Here is a 23,110-nt window from a genome sequence, read left to right as displayed (position 1 = left end):
CAATAATCAAGACAAGGCCTAAGCTCCTTATTATCCTTCTTGGGAACCAAAAACAACGAAGCTCCCGCTGGGGATTTAGATGGTAGTATGGTGCCATTTTCTAGGTTGGTATCCAAGTATTATCGGAGGACTCTTTTCTCTGGTTCTGATAGGATGAACATCCTTCCAAAGGGAATCACTGCTGAGGGTTCAGTATCGATAGCGCAGTCTTTAGGTCTGTGAGGGGGTAGGGCTTGAACTATGGCAGTTGAAAACACATCAGTGTAGTCCCGATAGGCTCTGGGGACCTGGATAATATTTGAGACCGTGAGTGGGCCTTGCTGGTCTGTCAGCGTACCTTCAGAGGATCTTGACGAGGAATCCAGGGATAGGCAGTGAGACATGCAATGTTCGGAGCCAATAAACAAGGATCCTCCTGCCCAGTTGATGTATGGGTTGTGCTTCTGTAACCAGGGCATGCTCAGTACCATTGGATAATGGGCAGACTTTATGATGTCAAACTTGATCATCTCTTGATGATGGTTTATCGAGAGCTGGATCTCTTTGGTTTGTCTCGATTTTCATATGGAATGTGATGGGTTTGACCCAATCCGGATCTATAAAAATCCCCATGGCTCCACAATCCACTAATGCCAGAATGGGGTAAAAAAAAATTCTTGGACGGCGATAGAAAGGCCTGCAAGTTTTGTCCAGGAGAGTTCAAGGATGGAATAGATGTGGAGCAAACATCTCTCTCCCGAAGCTGTGCTCAATCTAGGATCGGGAGCTGGCGTTTCCCGAATGCTGTGGAGGGGCCAAAGGACTTTCTCTCACAAGATGTTTATCTGAGGTACAGTACATACACAGCCCGATGTGGATCTGTCGCAATCTTTCTTGCGGGGAAATGGGTCTGCGGAAGGCCCCCAGTTGCATGGGTTCAGGGTCTGTGGTCGGGGCAGGAGTGGGCTCGGGTTTAGAGGGAGATTCTATAGAGGTCTTTTGGTAAGGCATCTTTGTTTTCTTTTTTCGGCCTTCCTTTCCTGGATTCGAAAGTCTATTTGTAAAGAGAGGTCCATAAGGGCCTGGAAGGAACCTGGGTGAGCTACCCTGGCTAGCTCGTCTTTTATTTCTTCGTTTAGTCCGCTCCGGAATAGAGTAAAACAGGCCTCCGGGGACCAATCTGCTTCCTTGGTCAGTTGCTTAAAGCGTGTTACTTAGGTAAGCATGTCCTGGGACCCTTGTTGAAAATCCAATAGACGTTCTTGGGCACTGTAAACCTGTTCTGGGTGGTCAAACATGGAATTTAGAGCCTGTACGAACCCATCATAATCATCCAGGAGGGCATCTCCAGAATTAACTAAGGGCGTAGCCCAGGTTATCGCATTCCTGGAGAGATGCAAAATCATAAAGCCTACCTTTGCCCTGGGGGTGGAAAAGTAGTAGGGCTTAAAGTTAAAGTGCACTAAACATGAATCTAGGAAGCCACGAAGGTTCTTTGAGGAGCCATCATATTTATCCACTACTCCGCCCAGCAATACACTTTCCTTGGTTGCGGAATCACGTAACAGAACTAGTTGTTTTAATGCGGCATTCTCAGCTTTGAGATTCTGAACTTCTGTGGTTAACTCTTGCATGCCGCGCATGAGGTCTTGAACTGCAGCCTCCATGTCCGTATCTGTATCAGATTGTTGGCGTCTCAATCTGTCACAGGTTTCCCCCCTTCTCACCTGTCTTTGTTGTTTGTTGGAGTTCTTCGATGGAGTCTTCTTTCGTAGAGTTCGGGTCTTGTATAACCCAATGTGCAGGTCCTCGAGTTCTAGCGTGCGTTCAGAGTTCCGAGGCCTGGGAACGTTCAGATGTCCGGGAAGTCTGAGGAAATCCATGGAACAGCGAAGAGTGCACGCGGAAAACGAGTGCACGGAGATCCGGGATGCAAGAAGGACAAAAAGGACGGGGAATGAAGGAGGAGGAATTTAGGGGTACCGGGAACCAAGAATCAAAGGAAAAACACAAGCGAACTACAGCAGCACACTTCTAGCCACAGCAAGCGGTAGCGTTGAGACGCGCAGGGCCACGGGGGCGTGTCCGCTTTATAGAACGTAATGCTTATGGCGCGGAAACTGGTAAACTTTTTCCGTGTTCGGCGGCCATGTTGGGAGTACTGCGGAGTGCAAGCCCCTATGGGTCAGGGACCAGGAAGTCCAGAAAGGACGCATCCGATGGTTCATAACAGGGACTGGTGTTAACCATGAAAACCAGCTAAGGTGATCAAGGGAGGTGTGGCCGGAGAGAAAGCGATAAAATGCCAGTGTTGGGATGACACACCAGGACACGCTCTCGGAGAGCGCCAGAGGACGCATCATCTACCGGCTGTCCAAAGCAGCCCTGAGAGGTTGCAAGAGAGAGGGAGCAGACTGTCGACTGGTTGGCACATAGCCCAGCTGAGAAGTTGTGGAAGAGAAAACCGAGCTGCGAGAATCAGGAAACGGAGCATTGATGGTCTGCCACAAAGCCAAGTTGAAGAGTCTCACGTAAGTGACTCTGCGACAAGACGAGTGCCAGCCCGCCCCCATGAGCCCTCCGAGCAGCACCGCTCAAGACCGCTAGGTATGCGGTAGCTCAACGGTAAAGGTAGGCAGGTGAAAGAGAGAGCAAGAAAGAGAAAAGCCCCAGAGTGGAGAGAAGCGTAGAGAACCCCAGAGTGTGGAATGAGAAGAACTGGTCTGGAGTGGGAGAGAAAGAGAAATCCCCCAGCATGGGGAGAGACTGCGACATCCTGCACTGTTGTGACTTTCTTTTGCATAATAGTGCATGAGTTTAGGGAAAGACTATTTTTTTGTGTGCTTACAGGTAAATAAAGAACCATGAGACCTGTCTGGTACTCCGAGTCCTGTTTCTGACCTGTCACAATAAGTATCCATCTTCTTGTACTTACATTATTGGCCAACTCAAACCCCAAAGATATAATTCCATGATTCTGGATTTACACTCTATAGATGTTGTCACTGCTTTGATCTTATTGACAATAGCCAGTTGATACTCATCCACGCCCCGGCTACTAGTGTGGTGATTGCCGAAGGAACATCGATTCCAGGGTGCCAGATAGAAGCAGTACATGTTACCATTTTGCAGCACTTGGGAGGGAGATTCTGTTAACAAAAGCAGGAGAATTTAATTTTCCTATTGCAACACAATGGGGTTAGAATAATTTTAAGAGCGAGAAAGTTTAAAATGGCAACATTTTTTTGTGGAAAAATAGGAAGTCTTCCACCTAAATCGGAAGTGTTGGCATGTATGTTAGTTCGTTGGAGCTTGGATTGAACCCGTGGAGTAACCGATGGCCTTGTGGCTATGATCTGAGAGAACATTCAATTTCTCCCACTAGTAGCCGGATGTCTCTTGTTAGTAACACTGGACACACAGCCTTGCAGACAGCTTGGGGAGATATAACATTTAAGCGGCCATCAACCCTAAACAAAACATACCTTTTTTTAATGCCTACCATAATCATACGTTAAAGTGCCATCTCTGCAGGTGCTAAAATCGTCACCCATCTTTGATGAGTCTCCCGAGTGATGGACTTTAATAAATATTGCCCTGATAAAACTGTACATTTTGTTCCAGGCAGTTTAACTTCATTTAACATCTTTTCTTTAGTGGACCGTCTATGACGATCCCTGCTGTTCGACATCCTGCTACTGGTGTAAGCTGGGCGGATAAAGTGAAAGCCAACCACGGATGCCCCTCTGTCAGCATAGAAATTGTGAATGATCAGACTAACATGCCTACAGCTACACACAAGACATCAAGGAAGGAAGGCAAGTGACTGTCTCTGCTCTTGAATATTTCAATACTATTCCTTTTTTTGTGTCCATAGTTTAACTAATTGTTCCATGCCATACATTACTGTTTGATGGATGTTTTTTTGTAAATGCTAATATGATGTTTTTCCCATTTATTTTGGTACTACACCAGAAATGGCCTCGGGGTACTTTGTACATTTAAGAAACGATACAGCCATAAGAACTTCCTGTGGGGATAACCGAGTATCGACACATTTACACATGACAAACCTTGCATTAGGACTAAGCATGAGCTTTTCTTTCAGGACCCTGCTCATTTCTGTTTCCATTCTCATTATTTCTGAATATGTCCTTATTAAAACTGGGTCTGCAGGCAGTGCTTAATTTGTAAATAAATAAGTGCCAGGACACACATATTTTGTAACATGCCTGTAAAATGTTGGGGTGGCACCTCATTGCCCACTACGGCACCCAACCCAATGCTACTACCACAGTGTCAACATATTTGGGGTTGCAGTGCTACTCACACCAGCTCATTGTTGATGATGTGTGCACAACCCATTGCAGATGTGCGATTTACAAGTTCCAATCAAAATATTGTAACATAAACCAGTGGTTTCTTGAAATGAGACTCCAAATGTTTAACTGCTTCTTTCAAACACATTCTCCTCATCGTTGTCCTTTGATTCTTCAGTTGGCAAAGGAACATTTCAACTGTCTACCCATGGAAAATATAGCAGAAGTACTTCTGTCGCCTATTAAATTGAAAGGCAAATACACACAAATCCATCACTAAACTCATTAACTTGCCTATCAAACACTTAAGCAATATCATTTTCACTAAGTTGCCACTGAGCATAGCATTTATCCTTGGCAGTGGTCTTTTCCCTGTCCTCTAGTGGTGCTGGTGGCAAACCTGTTATTGGCCTCTCTGTGCCAAGTCCCCTTTGCCCTGATGACTGTGCGGCACTGATCGTAGTTATGTGCTAGTGTGTGTGTGTAGGATTCTGTGAGTTGGTTTCCTGGCTTGCACCTTCATATTGGTGCACCCTATTTTAGCTGCATACCAGAAGAAAAACTGGAAGTGTCTATTTTAAACAGGTCCTACTTGTACCCACTGAATGCCCCACCTGCAAATGCACAGAAAAGCCATCATCATACTGGCATTGTCAAATATTTATGAAAGTGCATGCCTTCCCACTGAACTAGTGAGTTGCACCTAGTACCAAGGCTGGCTGACTGACTGCTGCCGCACAACACACATGAGCTCTGAACCCTGCTGCAGCAGTACTGACAATTATTAAATTAGTGCCAATACCTTGTAGACTGACTAAAGCAGTCTGCACTAAAGCACATAGTGCCCAGCACTGTCGCCTTCTGGCTCAGTTGTATTCATGAAAGACCACATAATTGAACTGGGTGTGAGACAAAAAGGGCCAGTGCCCAGAAATAAGTACTGGTGCTCAGTCCTGACAAACACCCCCATTCCCGCCCCATCCAAATTAAGCACTGTCTGCTGGTAGATACACATAATTAAATTGCTTTTGCCATCCACCAATAATTATACTATTCTACACTGGCATGTAGTCACCCTTTTCTACGTACCAGCGCCTCCACCAGATTGTCGCTGCTGCTTTGTGTTTCACCTTTCTTCACTTGTCCCTTTTTTCCTCGAAATATCTGGTCTTTAAATCCCCCAGCATGAAAGCCGATCACAGAGTGCAAGAGTACCATGCGGTCGGATTGTCCTCTTCATGCCTGCCACTGCTCTTCGATTATGACTGTGACCTGCAAGCCAAATAAAGATTTGGAAAGACCTGTGTGCGTGGGACAGTATAAATCAGATATAGGTGTGAGTTTTAACAACACGCTTGTAGCATTCATTTTGATAAAGGAGCAAACAGGTTTAAAATTGAAATATTTTTACAATTTTACCTTAAGACGATCATAAAGGGAGTATAACTAGGTGAGATCAACTCAATTTAAACATGATTAGTACCCGGCGATAGTCAAGCAGAATGCAACACGCATTCTGATTGGCTCTCGCCGGGTCGTTACCCGGCCGAAAATCCCTCGATTCTCGGCCGGGATTCCAGCCGCCTTGTCCAATACGAACTGAGACAATAGAAAATGCGGGTCTCCATTGCCATCCTATGGTGGAATGGCACAGAGAAAAGGGGGCCGTATTTAACATTTCTTTTGCCATTCTTGCCTTGAAACACCCTTATGAGTTGGAATACTACAGCCAGATTGGATAGGGTAAGTTAGCCAATGATAGGGAGAGGGGAAGTATATAGAAAGGGGCAGGAAACAGGTGTGGGTTACTTGGGTGAGGTCAGCAGTGGGGTGGTACTGGACCAAGAGACCACCAGCAGGAGCAAGAAAGGAGCATCTGAGTGTGAAGGTGTTTATTGGGGAAGGTGATGTATTTGCTTGGTGAGTGCAAGGGTACTGCAATGTGAGTGTACATGTTTGTGTGACAAGTGGGTTAGTAGGGTTAGTGTAGGGTTAGTGTAAGGAGAGTTTGTGAAGTTGATGGTACTGCATGAAAAGAGGGTGTTTGAGTACTGGTTTGGAAGGGAGAGTAGGGCAGTAGTAAGAAAGGAGTAGTAGTGGAAGGATAGTAGTGAAAAGGGGGGAGTAGTGAAATGGAGTGGGAGGAGAAGTGACATCAGTGGATGAAGGCGAGAGTTGGGAGGAGTGAAACATTAGAGGGATAAAAGAGTGGTGGGAGGTGCAAGAGGAGGGTTGTAGACGTGAGAGTAGAGCGGGCAAGGTAAGTGTGGGCGTGATTGAACCAACCTGACTCCGACAGATTAAGTGCAAGGTACATTCCCAAAAATCCATTAGAATACTAACAACTGGATAGAGTGGGGACAGCTAGTATGTCCCTGAGGTAGTTTCTATAGCTAGCGTTTAGGGATACATCTCTAGCATAAGACTAGTGCTTAGACAGTAGGGTCAACCATTTGGTAGCACGAACTGTGAGCCACAGACTCCTGGGTTAGGTAGAGGAATACCAAAGGAGACAAGAGCGAGAGAGAGGGCCTAGAGCAAATAAACAGTAAAATAAAAACCCTTGAATCAACCTTAAGCCTTGAAGTGATACTTGGGTTATCTGTGACAAATGGTGCAAGAAATGGGATAGGTCATATTTCGGTACACTGGTCACCCATGACACTGAGAGTCGGAAGACTGACGAGCACGACTCGCCTGCCCACCAGCGACACCCCAGAGCCCGCCACGTGTGATCTGTATGCTGACTAAGAAGGGCCAAGCATTGCTGTGAACAGGTTTGAAAGTGAAAATACTGGAAGGAACTTAAGGGAGCTTGGCCCTCAGTCAGTCGCTGGAGGTAGGAGCAGGAGTATTAGATGGAGATTACAGGGTAGAGGTAAAGGTACTCCTAGTGTATCTGGCCACTACCCACTTAAGTCTAGAACATGGACAGCCCATGACCTAGCTGGTGTGTGAATGTGTGCTCATGCCGACTAAAGAGGTGGTGGAAACACTCAAAACCAGAGACTGGGTCGAAGCCAGAGTTGGAGAAATTAATGAGGCTCAAGGAACAGATATACCTGTCGAAAGTTCCCCAAGGTCCATGGTTTGTTGAATTTTCGGAAGCGCAGAGTGTCGACCCAATTTTGGATCAAGCAAGCAAGACAAAGAGCCGAACCTAGAAAATAGCGCATTTTGTCGAGAAGGGAAACTCCTCTATTGGGTCATTGTAAACCCCAGAGGAGACGGCATCACCTACCATTAACTGCTGGTCAGGAAACCCTTCTTAAAAGCTGTGCTAGAGTTAATTCATTCCAACCTTACTGCTGGTCTTTTGAAACTAGAAAATACCCTGCTAAGCCAATTTTACTAGCCAGGTGTTTATGCAGATATCATACCGTTTTGTGCCTGCTGCGCCATCTGTCAAAACACCTCACCATATGATGTGCCCAGGGTTCCATTACTTATTTTTTATGTACGTAGATGCTGAAGAAACAAACGCTATTTTGATCACAAAAGGGCATGTACAGGTAGTATCTCTTTTAAACGGAAAGCAGTGAGCTTCTTACAATGGGGAGAGTTTGAGTTACATCATGACCGGGCTAGAATAGGGGTAAGTAGGACAGATATCATTGATGATGGTGTACAGACTTAGGATAAGTATTTTTATTGTATTGGTTATTTCTAAAATGCCTAATATTCAGATGATTCTAAGCGCGGACCCGGGGATCGAACCTGTGTTGCTCTGCTTCGTCTTGCTTCCCAGGGGACCGAATTTCAGCGGGAAGGGAGTTCCATGTAAGTGGAGCTTGAAGAGAGAAGGAGCGAAAGGTAGAGGAAGCACAAGGTGTAACAGTTCTTTGAAATTCAATGAGCAGGCTGAACACAGGTTGTGGGAGGGTTGGTAGGGGTTGATAGAAGAGTATAGATAGCGTGGTGCCTTAACGTGGATGGATTTATGAACAAGTAGGTGACATTTGAATTTGTACCTGTTTTTCTTAGATAGCCAGACGGCCTGCTGGCGATAGGAGGAAGTAGGGGTGAAGCCAGGAGAAAGTAGGGGTGAAGCCAGAAAGTTCAAAGAGTCCTAGTTGCAAAATTAATTACCTTGTCAAGGGGACATAATGGATAGATAGGAAGACGAAATAGGTTGCTTAAACAATAGTTCTGTTTTGAGAAGTCAAGAGTGGTTTAGAGATATTTGGCTGCTTTGAAGAGAAGGAGGTGCCTGATTTTCTGATGTTTAGTAGGTTGAGGCGAGCCACCAGTGGAATTTTACAGATAAAGTTGGAGAAGGAATGTGAATTGTGGTACATTGTACCATGTTTTCTAGCTTTCAAGGAGTAGGGGAGAGTGTCAGGTGGGCACTGGACAGGCAAGGGAGGAGAGAAGAGCGAAGATTTGCCAGGAAAAAAAATAACCTCTGTTTTGGTGGAGTGCAACATTGGGGAGTGTAAGGCCATCCAGTATTTAATAGCAGAGAGGCAGTTGGAGATTTCGATAGATAGTTCAGTGGAGAGTTTAAAAGTTTAAGAAAAGAGAATAAGATTTGGGTGTCATCAGCCAAGATTTGTTATGAGAACAAAAGAAGAAGAGTGCTCCAAGAGCAGTAGTGTAAAATGTGAACAGGAGTGGACCGAGGATAGAGCCATGAGGAACACCAACAGTAAGAGTGGTGAGTTGGGGGTGTTTTTGTTCCATTAAACGGCGAAATGGTGATGAGCTTGGTAGGACTTTATCCAAGCTAGGGCTTGATAACTAATCCGTAGTAGAAAAGAGGGTATTGAGAAGATCGGATTCCCCGACTGTATAGGTTAGATAGGTTAAGGCGGATGAGAATGGAGGATAGATTGGAATGCAATGAAGGTGGAGACATTTAGGAGAGCAGTTTCAGTAGAATGGGAGGAGCGGAAACCAGCTTGGAGAGGGTCACAAAGGTTATGTGTGTCGAGAAAGTTAGTAAAGTGGTTGAATACAACTCTTTCTAACACCTTAGACTAGGGTGGAAGAAGTGAAGAAGTAACACTAGTTTAAAGTTGGTCGGCTTGTCCTTTGTTGCTTTTTCAGAAGTGAGATGATCACGTTTGTTTTGAAAGTAGACGGAAAGCAGGCAAGTCAACGGACAGGTTGAAGAGATTAGCGAGATGGGGCTACTAGATGGGTAATATGTTTGTAACGTTGAGGATCTGCTGGGGCGCAGGATGGATTAGCCTTCGTTAGAAGAGAAAGAACTTTCCTATTGTCTGTATGGCTGAAGTGTGAGCTAGAGCTAGGGGAAGATGGTAGAGTAGATGGAGTAAAGAAGGTAGAAGGGAGCAAGGGGAAGGTAGAGAGAGAAGTCTTAATTGCAGAGATTTTGGATGCAAAGTATTCAGCAAGTTCATTGGCTGAAAGAGTTGAGTGAATTTTTTTTTAAATGTTATTTGTATTTGGTTTACCAACCTTTTACAATAGAGTTTAGAAAAAGTAGTAGCAAAGTAATAATGATGTAGTAACAAATTAACAGAGAGGGAAGTGCCACAATATACATAATCCACTTTTCCAGTGATTCAAAAAAATGAAACACAATGGGGAAACAAATTATATACCTCTATCAATAAAAGAACATAAAATTTAGCAGAATTAAAATTATTCAGAAATGTTAAAATGTTTCCCATTCAAACTAAAACAGTTCTTGCTATACCTCTTTCCTTTACATTTCCAATTTCACTATTTAATAAATCAGGTTAGGTTAGATGTGCATGCCCACTCTTTTCCCCTAGTTACAGATCATTTTAGGCTCCTGACGTCTTAGAAAATAATATTGCAGCTTTCCAACATACGAATTACTGCTATTGTCAGACCAGGTGAATGTCCAGAGATCATCCAGTCTCAGAACATTTCTGATATGTAGTGGGGGGAATCAACCCCTAATTTACCAAACCAAATACGCCTTGCAGGCCAGGTTCCTTCACAATCCAATAGTAAATCTTTAATAGTTTGTTCTTCTGTGTTTATACAGATCTTACATAATTGGATTGCCCGGTCCCCGTTCCCTCTTTTTGCAAGGGTTTCCCCGGTATATGCTACATTCAGTCTCAGTATTCGGAATTTTTTTCTGATCCTCCAGTCCGGGAACTTTATCAGATATTTATTGAGATGTCCTAGTTCTGTGTCCTTTTTTTGGAGTTGATTTGGATTTTTTACAGATCGTATTTCGTCAATAGTATTTATCCCATCCATCTTGTCCCATTGTTTTTTTGCTTTTACAGGGTTCTCAATTATTGTTTCAATATCAATGTCCATCTTTTCCAACCATTCTTTTACTTGAGATTCGAGGTTCTTTAGTATTTTCGATTTATTTTTCTGAAGATGGGTTCAAATACCTGGGTATAATGATCCTTCTTGGGCCGATAAAATCAGCCGAAAAAGGGAGACCAATTTCCATACGACCTGGGCTTTCATAGATTTTAAGCCCAATTTGAATCTGATGTTTGCCACGGGGAGGCACATTGGCAGCCCTAAGACATCCTTCCACAACACACCCTCCCATCTTTGCCAATTCCCTTCCCAAATCTGCGGTTTTGTTTCTATACCATAGAGCAGAATTGGGATAACTTTGGCTTGCTACAATTTTATAAGAGGACACAAAGAGAACCCACAATATTTCACCAAGATTTTTTTCATACGGGCTGCAAGTTATTTCGTTTTCGTGAGAATATCATATTCGACCTTATGGACAGCCGGAGATGCATATATTTTATAACCAAGATAAGTTATTTCTTCAACCCTTGGGATTTGTTGACCTCCCATCTTCCATTGCTGGAATTTGACTTTTTTATTTCCTTGTTGGAATACCATTATTTTTTATTTTTATGGGGTTTATGGCTAAACCATTTTCTTCCATGTAACAATGTAGTTTACTCAAAAGGTGTTGAAGCCCAATAGCTGTCTTATCGAGTAAAACTATATCATCCGCGTAAGCAAGCCAGAGGATTTTAACAGCCAGTGCAGATGACTCAAGGTATTCTCCCATATCAGAGAGATAGAAATTAAAGAAGAGAGGCGCTCCTAGACAACCCTGCCTAACTCCCCATTTGACCTCCACTGGGTCTGATAGGTGCCCCTCCTCATCCAACCGGACTCTAACTGTAGTATTCCTGTGAAGTTCTATGAGCATATCCAGGATTCTCTCTGGTATGTCCTTTTTTCTTAATTTGTGCCACTGTCTGCCTCTATCCTCTAGGTCAAAGGCTTTTGAGAAGTCCACCCAAGCCCCATAGAGTTCTTGCTCCCCTTTCTTTCCTGTGTTCTCGGACATATGATTTATTACCACTCCATTTAACATTGTAGACAGACCCCTCCTAAAGCCCGTCTGGCACTTTGAAAGGACTCTCACTCTTCTTTCCCAGGCTTCCAGCTCGCCTGTCAGGATCCTCATAAATATTTTGCTTTCTATGTCAAGGAGGGTAATCGGTCGGTAATTGGTCGCAGCAGTCCGATCGCCCCCTTTGAACAGTGGAATGACAATAGCAGATTTCCAAGACACTGGAAATTCCTGCCTTGCCATGATCTCCTTAAACAGCTAGTTCAAAAGCCTAGCCCATAAAGAAGGATCATTTTTATTAACTGATAGGTCAAACCATTTGGGCCCGCTGCCCTAGAAGAAGGACTACTCCCAATTAAATTGATGATATATTGCTCATCAAAGGTAAGACTCCAGACCACATCCCTTTTTTTCTGAATAAAGGTTTTTTGCGGTTTCCCAAAAACCTCCTTCAGGTGCACCATCCAATCTCCCTCAGGTACTAGGTTGCACTGCCTGTATTCCATGTTCCCTTCCAGTTGATTAATCACAGCCCAAAAATCTCCTGAATCTCTCTTTCCCAATTGATTCTACATATGTTCACTATCTTGTTGAATTCTCCAGATTTTCCTCGACACTGACCAAGATTTGTAATTCTGCACTAGGGATCTGGATTCATTTCTCTTCTTCTCATCACTCATGGAAGATTTTTTTATTCCTCAGAGTGTTTTATTCATAATTTATTTTTTTACCATAGTTTCTTCATCAAATGAGTGATGGTGTATCTGTTTTCACCCTCCGCCCTTTTCCGCTGGAGGACAGGTAGACCACAGAAACTTGGTGAAGCTCCCCGGTTTGCAACTTTCATGTTGTTTTTCTTGTGAGATCCCCATCATACAGTCATTTAGCTCGTTCCCCTCGCTCCCGTATTTTTTTTGACTGACTCTACCTTTCCTGACTGTGAGTGAGTCCTGATACTTCTCCTGGGGGTCCATTTGGAAACCTGGGAAGAATCGCTCTAGGCGATGGTGATCACTCCCTCATCCTTGTACTATGTTAAGGGATGCCTTTTGTTCGAATAATGGCAGTGACATGAAAATATAATCTAGTGTGGAGTTTGTTGTACGCTGGTATCTGGTGGAATTAGCCGGGGTGTCCCCTGGCAGTTTCCCATTTGCCATTATCAGTCCCCATTCTGTGAGGAACTCCACCCAGATTCTGCCCTTTTCAGTTATCCTACGTATGATGGATTGTGATTTCCTTTTTATGAGGGGGATACATTGAGAGTTAAAATCACTGCCCAGAATGATTTCCGCCCCCCCGTACTTCATTCAGATTTTTTCCAGCAACACTGCTAGATCATCCAAAAAATGTTGTAAAGATGAACACGCGGGGTTCCAATATATATTGACAAATATCACCTCCAAGGATCTTCCCTTGAGTCGAAAAAATGCTTTACTTGCTTGTATACCTGTATTTGTACTAACAATTGGGATGGTGTCCCTAAATATAGAATTTTCTATTGCTAGGAGCATTCCACCACTTGGTCTGCCCTTAACTTTTTGTAATGCTGATTTAACAGCAATTGAATAACCTTCTACCATGATTGGATTGACCAGCCAAGTTTCTTGAAACATAAGGGCATCCCCTTTTTTAAACAATTGTTCTTTCATATTCTTGGAGGTAAAAGTATTTGGGCCCCGCGTGTTCTAACAAATGACATTTAGGCCCGAACAGTTAAAGAGGTTTCTGGCCTACTCCCAGTCTCTGAAAGAGAGTTGAGTTAATGGTTGTAGGTTTAGGGGCTGAATGAAATGAGTTTAGGGTGTTTTGGAGTCTGTGAGGATGGTTGGACTGAGTGTAAGTATGAGAAAAGTACAAATCTCTTTTAGCACTATTGAGAGACGACTTGAGAGTGTCATGCGCTGGGAGGTAATGTTGGAGGTCCTCGTCAGAGTGTGAGTGTCTCCATTAGTGCAGGAGTCTTTGCTTGGGGATCGTGTGTGCTTGATGTGATCCAGGGTTGAGGACGCTGGGATTTAGGGGTAAAGTATGCATTGGAACGTAAGAGGAGAAGGAGTTGTGGAGTTAGGACTGGAAATTAGCAAAAGCAGTGCTAGTGGAGACGAGGGCTGGAGAGAAGAAAGAGAGTGAGTGCTGGAGGTCAGAGAGGAAGGAGGAAATCATTGAGGGCATACATTTCCTATTAGAAATGGGAGGACGTGGTGGGGAGGAGGGTAATAGTGGTGGAAACAATGGAGTGGTCCAAAAGAGTTGGCGTGACAGTGGTGTTGGTTGCAGAGAGAGAGTTGGAGATCAACAGGATGTCAACAGAGCTAACCACAGAGTGGATGGGAATGTTATGAATAAATTGGATGTCATGGTCACTGAGAAGGTATTGAAGGTCAGATTTATTCAGGGTGTTAGGAGAAGAATGATTGAAGTCACCTAGGAAGATTGAGGTGATGTGCAGGGGAGAGAGAATCAAAGAGTTTGACAAGTTCCTCAAAGAATGAACTAGTGGGACCGGGAGAGCAGGAGATGTAAATGGGGTGAGTAGAGGTAGGAGGAGACACAGTTGAGAGTGCAAATTTAAAGGAGGTAGGAGGAGATGAGATATTTGGAATATGAGAGATGTTAAGGTGGGAAGAAAAAAGCTGCCCAAAACCACCACCTTTGCACATTAGGCGAGGAGAGTGAGAAATGTTTTGTGCCATGAAGGTCAGCAGTGTCACAGGGCGAGATCCAGGTTTCAGCTATCGCAAGAAAATCAAGGGGGAGGAGAGCTAAAGTAAAATTAGTCATAGATGAAGAAAGTCTTGTTACATACAAATTCAGCATTCCAGAGTGCGATGTTCGTCTGTTGTGGTATGGAGGAGTAGAGGAGTGTGGTGTCTGTGTGGGAGAGGTGCGCTAGATAGGACATGTGAGTGGAGGGGTTTGTTAGGTGCATTGTTTGTGAGAAGGGGAGGTGGAATGGGAATGATTTAGTGAGAGTGAAAGGGTGTGAGATTAATGAGCCATGATTACAACCGCAACCAATCAAAGAGTCGACGGTCCACCGGATTGTCATGGATGTAGTTGAACCACTAGAAGCCTCGAAATCTGACAACAAATACACCATGGTGTTGGTTGACTATGCAACCTGATAACTGAAGGCCTTCCCCATTAAAAGCAACACAATGAATGCCATTTGCAAAGTACTGATACTGTTTTTTACCAGAGTGTGTTTCCCTCCCGAGATGTTCAATGATCAGAGGATCAGTTTTGTGTTGCAGCTAATGGGGGAAATAAAAGAACTCATAAAAATCTGGATTCTTCTAACATTTGTCATCCACAAATCGATGGCCTGGTAGAAATGTTCAACAAAACTCTTAAGCAGATTCTCAGGAAGCTGGTGGCAGAAGATGGTCGGAATTGGAACAACCTAATTACTTGGGCTCTTTTTGCTATAAAAAAGACTGCTTAAGCCTCCCCAGGGGTTTCACATTTTGAACTGGTGTATGGGCAAAAACCTAAGGATGTGCTCGACATCCTGAGAGACGAATGGGAAGGCCCATTCTTAAAGAATGATGTAAAGAAGATGACATCATATATCCTGGATACCACACAAATAATAAAAGAAGTAGAAGGCTTAGACTTCCATCAAAAAAGAACTACTGATTGGTCTGGATGTAGTTGCCTTATACATGAGTATCCCACAAGGGGCTACCCTCAACATATTAGGAGAACAATTATTTCTGGAACAGAGTGATAAAGTAACTGCACCTTCTTTCATTATGTGGTGTTCAAAGGTAGCACTGACAGAACATTATTTCCAATTCAATGAGGACTTTTACCATCAGACACAGGGTAAGGTGATGGGGCCTATGCTAGCCCCCAGCGTAGCAAACATATATATAGAATATTTTGAAATCAATAAAATCCATGCTGATACTAATCCATTTAAGAGCCAGCTACACCTGTGGCGTAGATATATAGATGATGTGCTAATACGGTGGAGAGGAAGCGAAGATGACGCAACATCCTTCTTTGAATGGATTAATAAACAAGGCAGGCATTTGAAATTCACGTATAATCTAAGTAACACTGAGATTAATTTTCTTGGCTTAACCATTAAAGTGGATGAAGAACACACGTTTTTCAAACCTTTTCACAAAACCACAGACCTCAGTGTGCTACTGCACTTTCATCCCGACATGTGCGAGATAATATGCCCTTGGGCCAATTCCTACGATTGAAAAGGAACAGTACCTTCCCTAATGACTATACAAGAGAAGCACAACTCCTTGGAGGAAGATTACACAAAAGAAGCTACACAGAACATCTCACAGCAAAAGTCACGTAACAGGCAAGTAATAACAATCGAGATTCCCTACTAGAATATAATACAAAGACTGTAAACACAGAAGAAGCAAAACTATTATTTGTGAGTACATATAGTTATCTGTTGAATCAGATTAAAAAGATAATAACCAGAAACTGGACAATAATTGAAAAAGGATGTCCCTTAGTGAAACCATTATTTTCTTTCAAGAGGAGTAAAAACTTGAAGGACCAAATAACACGAAACAACATCAGCCTGAGAACATCTAAATGCCCCACTCTTACAGAAAGTTGGGGTATGGCACTGGTTAAAGGACATGCACCATGCGGGACTTGCACCTGCTGTGCACAGACAAGACGGAGCACAGATGTGGACATAGGACTCAAAAGACCTTGGGTACAACATCATTTTACTAACGGTAACTCCAAAATGGTAATCTATGTGATCTGGTGCTCATGTCAAAAACTGTACATTGGAAAAACTGAGGGAAAAATAAAAACAAGGATAATGGATCATAAAAGCTGCATAAGAAATAGAACACATGCAGCACCCTTAGTGTCCCCTTTCATAGAATACATTCATCAAGCAGAAGAGTTGCAATGGAGTGCATTATATCAGATTAAACCAGGAAATGACAACACAGACAAGAAAAAACTAGTACAAAAAGAGAAATAACTGAATGAACAGATGGATTGGTGACACAATAAATGTGCAACCACTCTAAGACTTGTAAATGAGTGGCAGAGACCTGGAGAGGTATCGAGATGTAACACTGGAGTTTAGAAGGGAGCACTTTGGAAACGTCTGCATTGCGTGTGGTTACTATAGAAACTGCAGGAATCCTGTTGGTGACCGCAGGGGAGAAACCAAGATAAACAAGCAGGAGCCGTGATGCTAGACAAATGTATACATTTAGGTAAGCAGAATGAAAACATACTTCACGTAATAATGCTAACTGTAATGCAGAAACTGCAGGCTCGTAGGGTTACCCATACCCTATGTACAGGACATTATATAGTTAACATTCAAGCAGTAGAATACTGAAAGGTTTCTCCATCTTAACTTGAACGCTAGGTTGAAGATGCAATTAAGCATTTAGTCTGCACCAAACACAGCGCCATTGACAACAGACACGGGAGTGATTAACTGGGAGAGTGATGCTTTCAAAGACAACAGCCAGTGTATAACTAGCACCGCTGTTGAAGCTGGTAAAGTAAGGACCTAATAATTATTTACTTAACACTGTTTAACTAAAATAAATGGAAACACAGAATCTTTTCTGATGCCTGTCGGGGTGGTTCTGTTTCTTTTCTCAAACAGCTGCACTTTTACACAGTTTGGTGCGGCCGACTCAACTAAGCATTAGAGGAACAGTAGATAAAGAGACTAATTCCCTCTGTTGCATCGAGCGGATGACAAGGGAACTGCATTAACCTTATAGAACTAGTATTTTTGTTTTTGACGTCCTGTCTTTCTGCTAGACATATAGATTAAAATAGCAGACATTTTGTGCTTCATATCTTCTTCAGCCGAATTTAGGTTCACCCTGCATTGAAGCAACTAGATAACCTCCACAATGTTATTCTTCTTCAAACACCAGATAGAGCACCTATGACTAGTAGAACATGGTACATACACAACAGGACATGTAAGTATAAACACACGTAGAAAACCTGTTGAATTGGGAAGCTGTTTCCTTGAGATATGATAATAATATCCACAAACATGTTAACAAATAAACATGGGTTGTCGTTGCAGGAAGAGCAAAAGTACCATACATATCTGAACAAGTGAAGTGGTAAGGAACTGCTACAAGTATTCCAACAGAAAAAAGAAAAAACTAAGAAAAGAAGAGAAAAAATTATATTTATTGCAGGATTGAGAGAAATCAAGAAGTAGTAGAACACTGAATATTTAGATTGGATTACTGCTAGAGCTTCAGTATGGAAGTCAGTCTTCCCCTCAAGAAATTCCACAACAATTTGTTTTTAGTGTAATGTGTAGGAATGAAACATGTAGAGATAAGTATAAATGAGTGTGAATGAGAATGTAAGAACTATGAGAGGATGTGAAGAGTTCATTTGATGATGAATTTTAGGAGAGCATTAATGCAAATGCTCTTTCATAAAGAGTAGAAGGACTGACAACTGTGATACACAATTTAATTTTGTGCACTACAAGAAGCATTTTTCCATAGATAGTAAATGATGATTTGGTAATGTGAGAAACCTGAAGGTGTCTCCCCAACTAGTCTCAGAGGATCGGTCATCCAGGTGGCCAGGACATGGCCAAAGCTATTGGATCCAGTTCCTGGGGGTGGACCAGTGCAGGAGCATCACTTGGATGAGGGGTCCTTGGGGAGTGGAAGTGGGACACCGAAGGGTGAGATGTGGTACCCACTTTCTTATGACACCTTTTGCCCATCCTACCTCGTAGGCTATTCAGAAGCTCTACCTCCCCACCCCCCACATCCCTTTTTCTGACACAAACACTTTCTTGCACCACGAAAGACAACTGACTAATACCAGAGCCGTTTACCTGACATGTCCCAACACAAGGGTCAGGCAATTGATAATAACCACACACACCTGACAGCCCTTTCCCTTCCTCACAGGGATGAAAGGTAGAGCATGAGAGCACACTGCGAGCAAGGCAGATCGCATGATGAGACAGCTATTCCAGGAGGACAGTTAAAAAGGAGACGAAAGACTGCGAGAGCCGAAAGGACGGCAAGGAGAGAGGAGCCCTTGCCCTTTTCAACCCAGACCCACGAAGCCTCCGTAAAAGGAAAAATAAGGCTGCAAACCATAGCCAGAGTATGCTGTAGCAGATGTCAACGGTGCACCAAGCGGCTCATCACAGCCGGTGAGTCGGAGGGAGAACCGATAAAGAAATCAAACTGTGTTGATCAAAGGCTGCTATTTGTAACATAGGGTGAATCAAAGAACTGTTGAAAGCGCAGGGGAAAGAGGTCCGGCACCACATGGGTGCTCACTCAAAAGACCTTGGCTGGTCCCCCTTTTATGTTTTGCTGAAACTACTTATACCAGAAGGCGCTAGGAGAGCCTCACGGTGATGGTCAAAGTGGTCATACAAGGATCGTGGAAAACCCCTTGTACAGTCGAAAGGCTTTGACCTGTGAACGAAAGGAAATCCTGTATCGTAATAAAGTAGTGGGAATTGTATAAACTTGCAATTGTGAACCTGACTGAGGGATGCCTGCGGAACGGGGTGAAGCATGATAACCCCACTACCAGCGTGTTGACAAAAGTGAACCCGACTGAGGGATGTCCACAGTGAAATGTTTAAAAATATATTGAGACTTGTGAATGCAACAGGTGAAATCTTTTCCGATGAAGGGAGGCTAACATTCGAGAAGGGTCTGAGCCTGGAATAGGATGATTCAGGGGTGAAAAGTCATCACCCAAAGTATATGCTGAAAGGAACTTTGTGCTTTGAGATTTTGAACTCACCAGGTCCTCGGAGGCAAGAGACTTTTGGTATAAAAGAGACTTTACCACCAAAGGTCCCGATACCAGTGAAAAGAACTGTAGTCTGGTGCTGAGGATGCCCGAAAGTGTGCTGTGCTCAGGAGTCCCACCTTGTCCAGTGCAAAAAATGTGGCAAGGAAGACCCCCGGCTACCACATCCTGACTTATATTATTTGTGAACACTTCTCTCTTTTCTTAGGAATACATTCCACACTCTTTTTTTAGTATAGGCCCTTTTATTTGACAAAACGCCATTAGCACTGCTTCCTTATTATTTGATGGTCTAGCTTGCCCCCATCTTAGATTTAGATTAGGTGTTTTATTCCAACCCCTTTATACAGTTTAATAAACACCCCTGAACTGGGATCATTTGTGTCTGTCTTTTTACTGTTCCCACCATGTACAGTAACCATTATAAATATGCGAGTTATATGTCAACTCAAGTGAAAAATAATATTAATAAATAATATATTTGTAATAAACAGGGAGAAAACGACTTGGTTGCCATAAATGTACAAGAAGTGAATGAGTAAAGTTCAGTTATGAATAGGTAATATTGCCCCATCCCAACAACGTGGAACAGATAGCACCGTAGAGTTTAAGTATGTTTAAATGCAAGAGGGGTTGCTATTGTGGTCGTTAAAACCCCCCAGTCTCTAATTTTGTTTTCACATACCCCAAGGGTTACCATCAGAGAACATCAATAATAAGCCCAATTGGTCAGCGGGTATGTAGACATGTTCTCCATGAAGCTAGTGCAAATCCAGGGAACAGTTCACCAAATGATCAACCCACTGGGAAAAGTAATCCACCTAAAACCCTACCCACAGCACAGAAGCAGATTATCCAGGAAGAAAGAAAAGTCCCACAGTGAAAGGTTGTTGCCACTTGTATTGGTTCCAAAACTGGAGCAGAGCTGGAGGTTTTGAATCGACGTCTGAATAAGATTTCCCAATTCGCTGCTTAACTCATACCTCAAATTGATGAGCTGGTTGAGAAGCTGGGTCAGGCAAAGTACATATCTACCATGGACCTTACCAAAGGAATTGGCAAGTGCCCCCTAGAGGAAGAAGACAAACTAATAAACGTCTTTTACACTTCAGAAGACCTATACCAATTCACAGTACTACATGGGGCCCCAGCCCCGTTCCAAATATTGATGGCTCAAGTCCTACCCCCCTGCCGGCTGCCTATTTAGACAACATCTTAGTCTGTAGTGCTAGCTGAACTGAACATCTATAGCACGTCTCGGCTGTCTGCAATCAGCCCATCTGATCGCGAACCTCATGAAGTGTCATCTTGAGCAGTCCGCCGTGAAATATTTGGGCTCCCAGGTCAGAAAGGGAAACTGTTCCACCTAAGTGTTAAAGTGGAAGGCATCAGTTTTGTGCAGAGACCAATCACGAAAAGGACGTTTACGACTTTCTAGGACTGGTGAGTTACTATGGCCGATTCATACTCTGGTTCTCAGAAATAGTCAGTTCCTTAACAGACCTGTTAAAAAAGGAACATCTGAATGTGATCAAATGGGGCACTTTGAGAAGTCTTATGCAGATGCCCTGTCCACATTATACCAGATTTCACGAAGGAGTTAATCCCCCAAATCGACGCCTAAACTTTCAGGTTAAGGGCAGTGTTATCGCAAGTAGAAACTGGAGAAGAAACTCTCATCATTTACATCAGTAGGAATTCCCCCCGAGTGACATGAACTATCCGATAGTGGAACTGCAGGCTCCGGCAATCAAAAGGTCCATATACAGTATATGCTATAACTTAACGGGTGGAAATTTAAACTGACGGACCACTCCCCTCTTGTCTGCATGGCTTGGATCAAGGACACTAATCCCAGATTTTTGAGATGGTTCTTGGCCCTGCAACTGTTTTCATTTTCAGTTTAACATTGTGCAGGGACAAAACACGTGAATGTTGATTATTTATCACGATATCCTAAGACAGTACGCAGGGAGAGAAGCAAAAAGAAGAGCAAGACTTGGGTGAAATATAGGTGATGTGTGAAAAAGCCAGCAACCTGAAGAGGGGATTTCGACCCAGTCCTGGCCCTGAAATGAATGGTAGTAGCTCAGTGGGACGCAACTCCTGCCCTCCCACCCACTGATGCCAGCATGCACTTGTGTGCAGACCTTTATCTCCAGCCTTACCTCTTAAATAGATCTTACCAAAGTTGTTCTACTTTATTTAAGAATCTACAACCAGCAGACTGATCCCAATAGCCAGTACACATGCATTGGATAAGCATAATTGACGTTTTATAGCAATTCAGATGAGATATCGGAGGCTGGATGGTGGGTTTAATGGAGGCTGAACTACTTCCATTGGGTCTGAGGTAAGACCGATTCGGTTAGCCTTCTTCTTTGAGGCCACAGACTAGCTAATAAATAATGGAATGAAGAGCTGGCCAAGGGAGGTATTGGCTAAAAATACTGACTCGAGAATTTCCATTCAACGTTTTTGTTTTTGCTTCTCTGAATGATTAATGAGGAAATCTTTTTACACTACTAAAGCAAAATAACTTTAGTGCACTTGGAAATTGATCCTGACCAAAAGTTTATTTCACATGTACAACAGATCAATCACTCTGTTTTCTGTCTATATTTCAGACCAAACTTAAGTTTCATCACTGTACTGTTGATGAAAGTCTATTGTGTCAAATCGCTGGACCACCTATGTCCCCAAACAAATCTAATATTTTAGTGAATTAAATGTCATATGTTTACTTAGGTTAGAATGAAAGCCTGGTGGTTACAGTTGAATGTCACATCGCTTTTCAATTTATCTTTTTTCTAGGCCCTCATATAAATGTTCAATGTGGTCACCTCAGTGTATGGGAAAATAATCAAGATGGTGTCTGTAGCCCACTTAAAGATATGACGAGATGGAAGGAGACATTTTGCTAAGAGCATTAATAGTGTTCAGTGGAAGGTATTAGGTTTTGTTTTTTAATAGTTCATTTCATTGATATATGAATATACATATATAATAAATACATACACAGTGTTTTAAGTGATTTAGAGATGAAATTGGAAGTAAGATTTCTATGCTTCAGTGTTGTTGAGCATGCTTTTTGACTAAATCGATAGCCATGTACCCTAGACTAAGGCAGCTTCACTGGAAGTGCCTGGTTTGACCCTTTATAGTCCCAGTCAGAAAATACAAATGAGACAAAGCAATGAATTGTGCATGCTGAAAGACACTACGTGCTGACTTTCTCATGTGATTTTGCAGCGCACACCACTTGTATGTCCTTGGCAGGGCATTACCAATCCTTACAACAGACCTATTTAGTGGAAAACAAGCCATAACAAGAGTCCCAAAAACAAAACAAACAACAAATAGTACCCAAGCTATCTGTCTAAGGACCTGCCATGTAAAAGGAGTTTGGCTAAAAGTGCAATTGAAAATGTGCCTGGATAGATACCGTGGTTTCTAATTCATGGAACCCTAGAGTTCACAATGTCTCTATTCCAGGAGGTACTACTGTGCCCCTTCTGGAAAGTGAAACTGGGGCATTAAGAACAGTCTTCCACAAAAAAGAAGAGTCTCTAGTTCTCCCATTATGTAGGACTTGCATTCCAGTATTTTTCACAAGCTCTGAGGTAATCACTGGTCTCCAAAGGCCGCCTGACCTTTTCTCCATCGTCCCTTGACCTTGCTGGTCGACTGGGATGAGGGTCGACTGTAATTTCTATTGAAATGGCCTTTGATGTAG

General features: G+C 43.0%; 1 protein-coding gene across 5 annotated transcripts in view; it reads left to right on the top strand.

The window, feature by feature from the left end:
• Positions 1-23,110, top strand: part of SCAPER (S-phase cyclin A associated protein in the ER) — a 4,210,252-nt gene that overhangs the window by 812,770 nt on the left and 3,374,372 nt on the right. For all 5 annotated transcript variants that reach the window (XM_069624455.1, XM_069624453.1, XM_069624454.1 and 2 more), the window contains exon 7: positions 3,637-3,797. In XM_069624455.1, the coding sequence (XP_069480556.1) occupies positions 3,637-3,797 (161 nt within the window). The remainder of the gene's footprint in view (positions 1-3,636; positions 3,798-23,110) is intronic.

This window comes from Ambystoma mexicanum, chromosome 11 (assembly GCF_040938575.1).
Source record: "Ambystoma mexicanum isolate Mex_15411 chromosome 11, UKY_AmexF1_1, whole genome shotgun sequence".
Taxonomy (NCBI): Eukaryota; Metazoa; Chordata; class Amphibia; order Caudata; family Ambystomatidae; genus Ambystoma; species Ambystoma mexicanum.
Note: the sequence above shows the minus strand (reverse complement) of the source record. Positions and strands in the feature narration are given on the sequence as shown.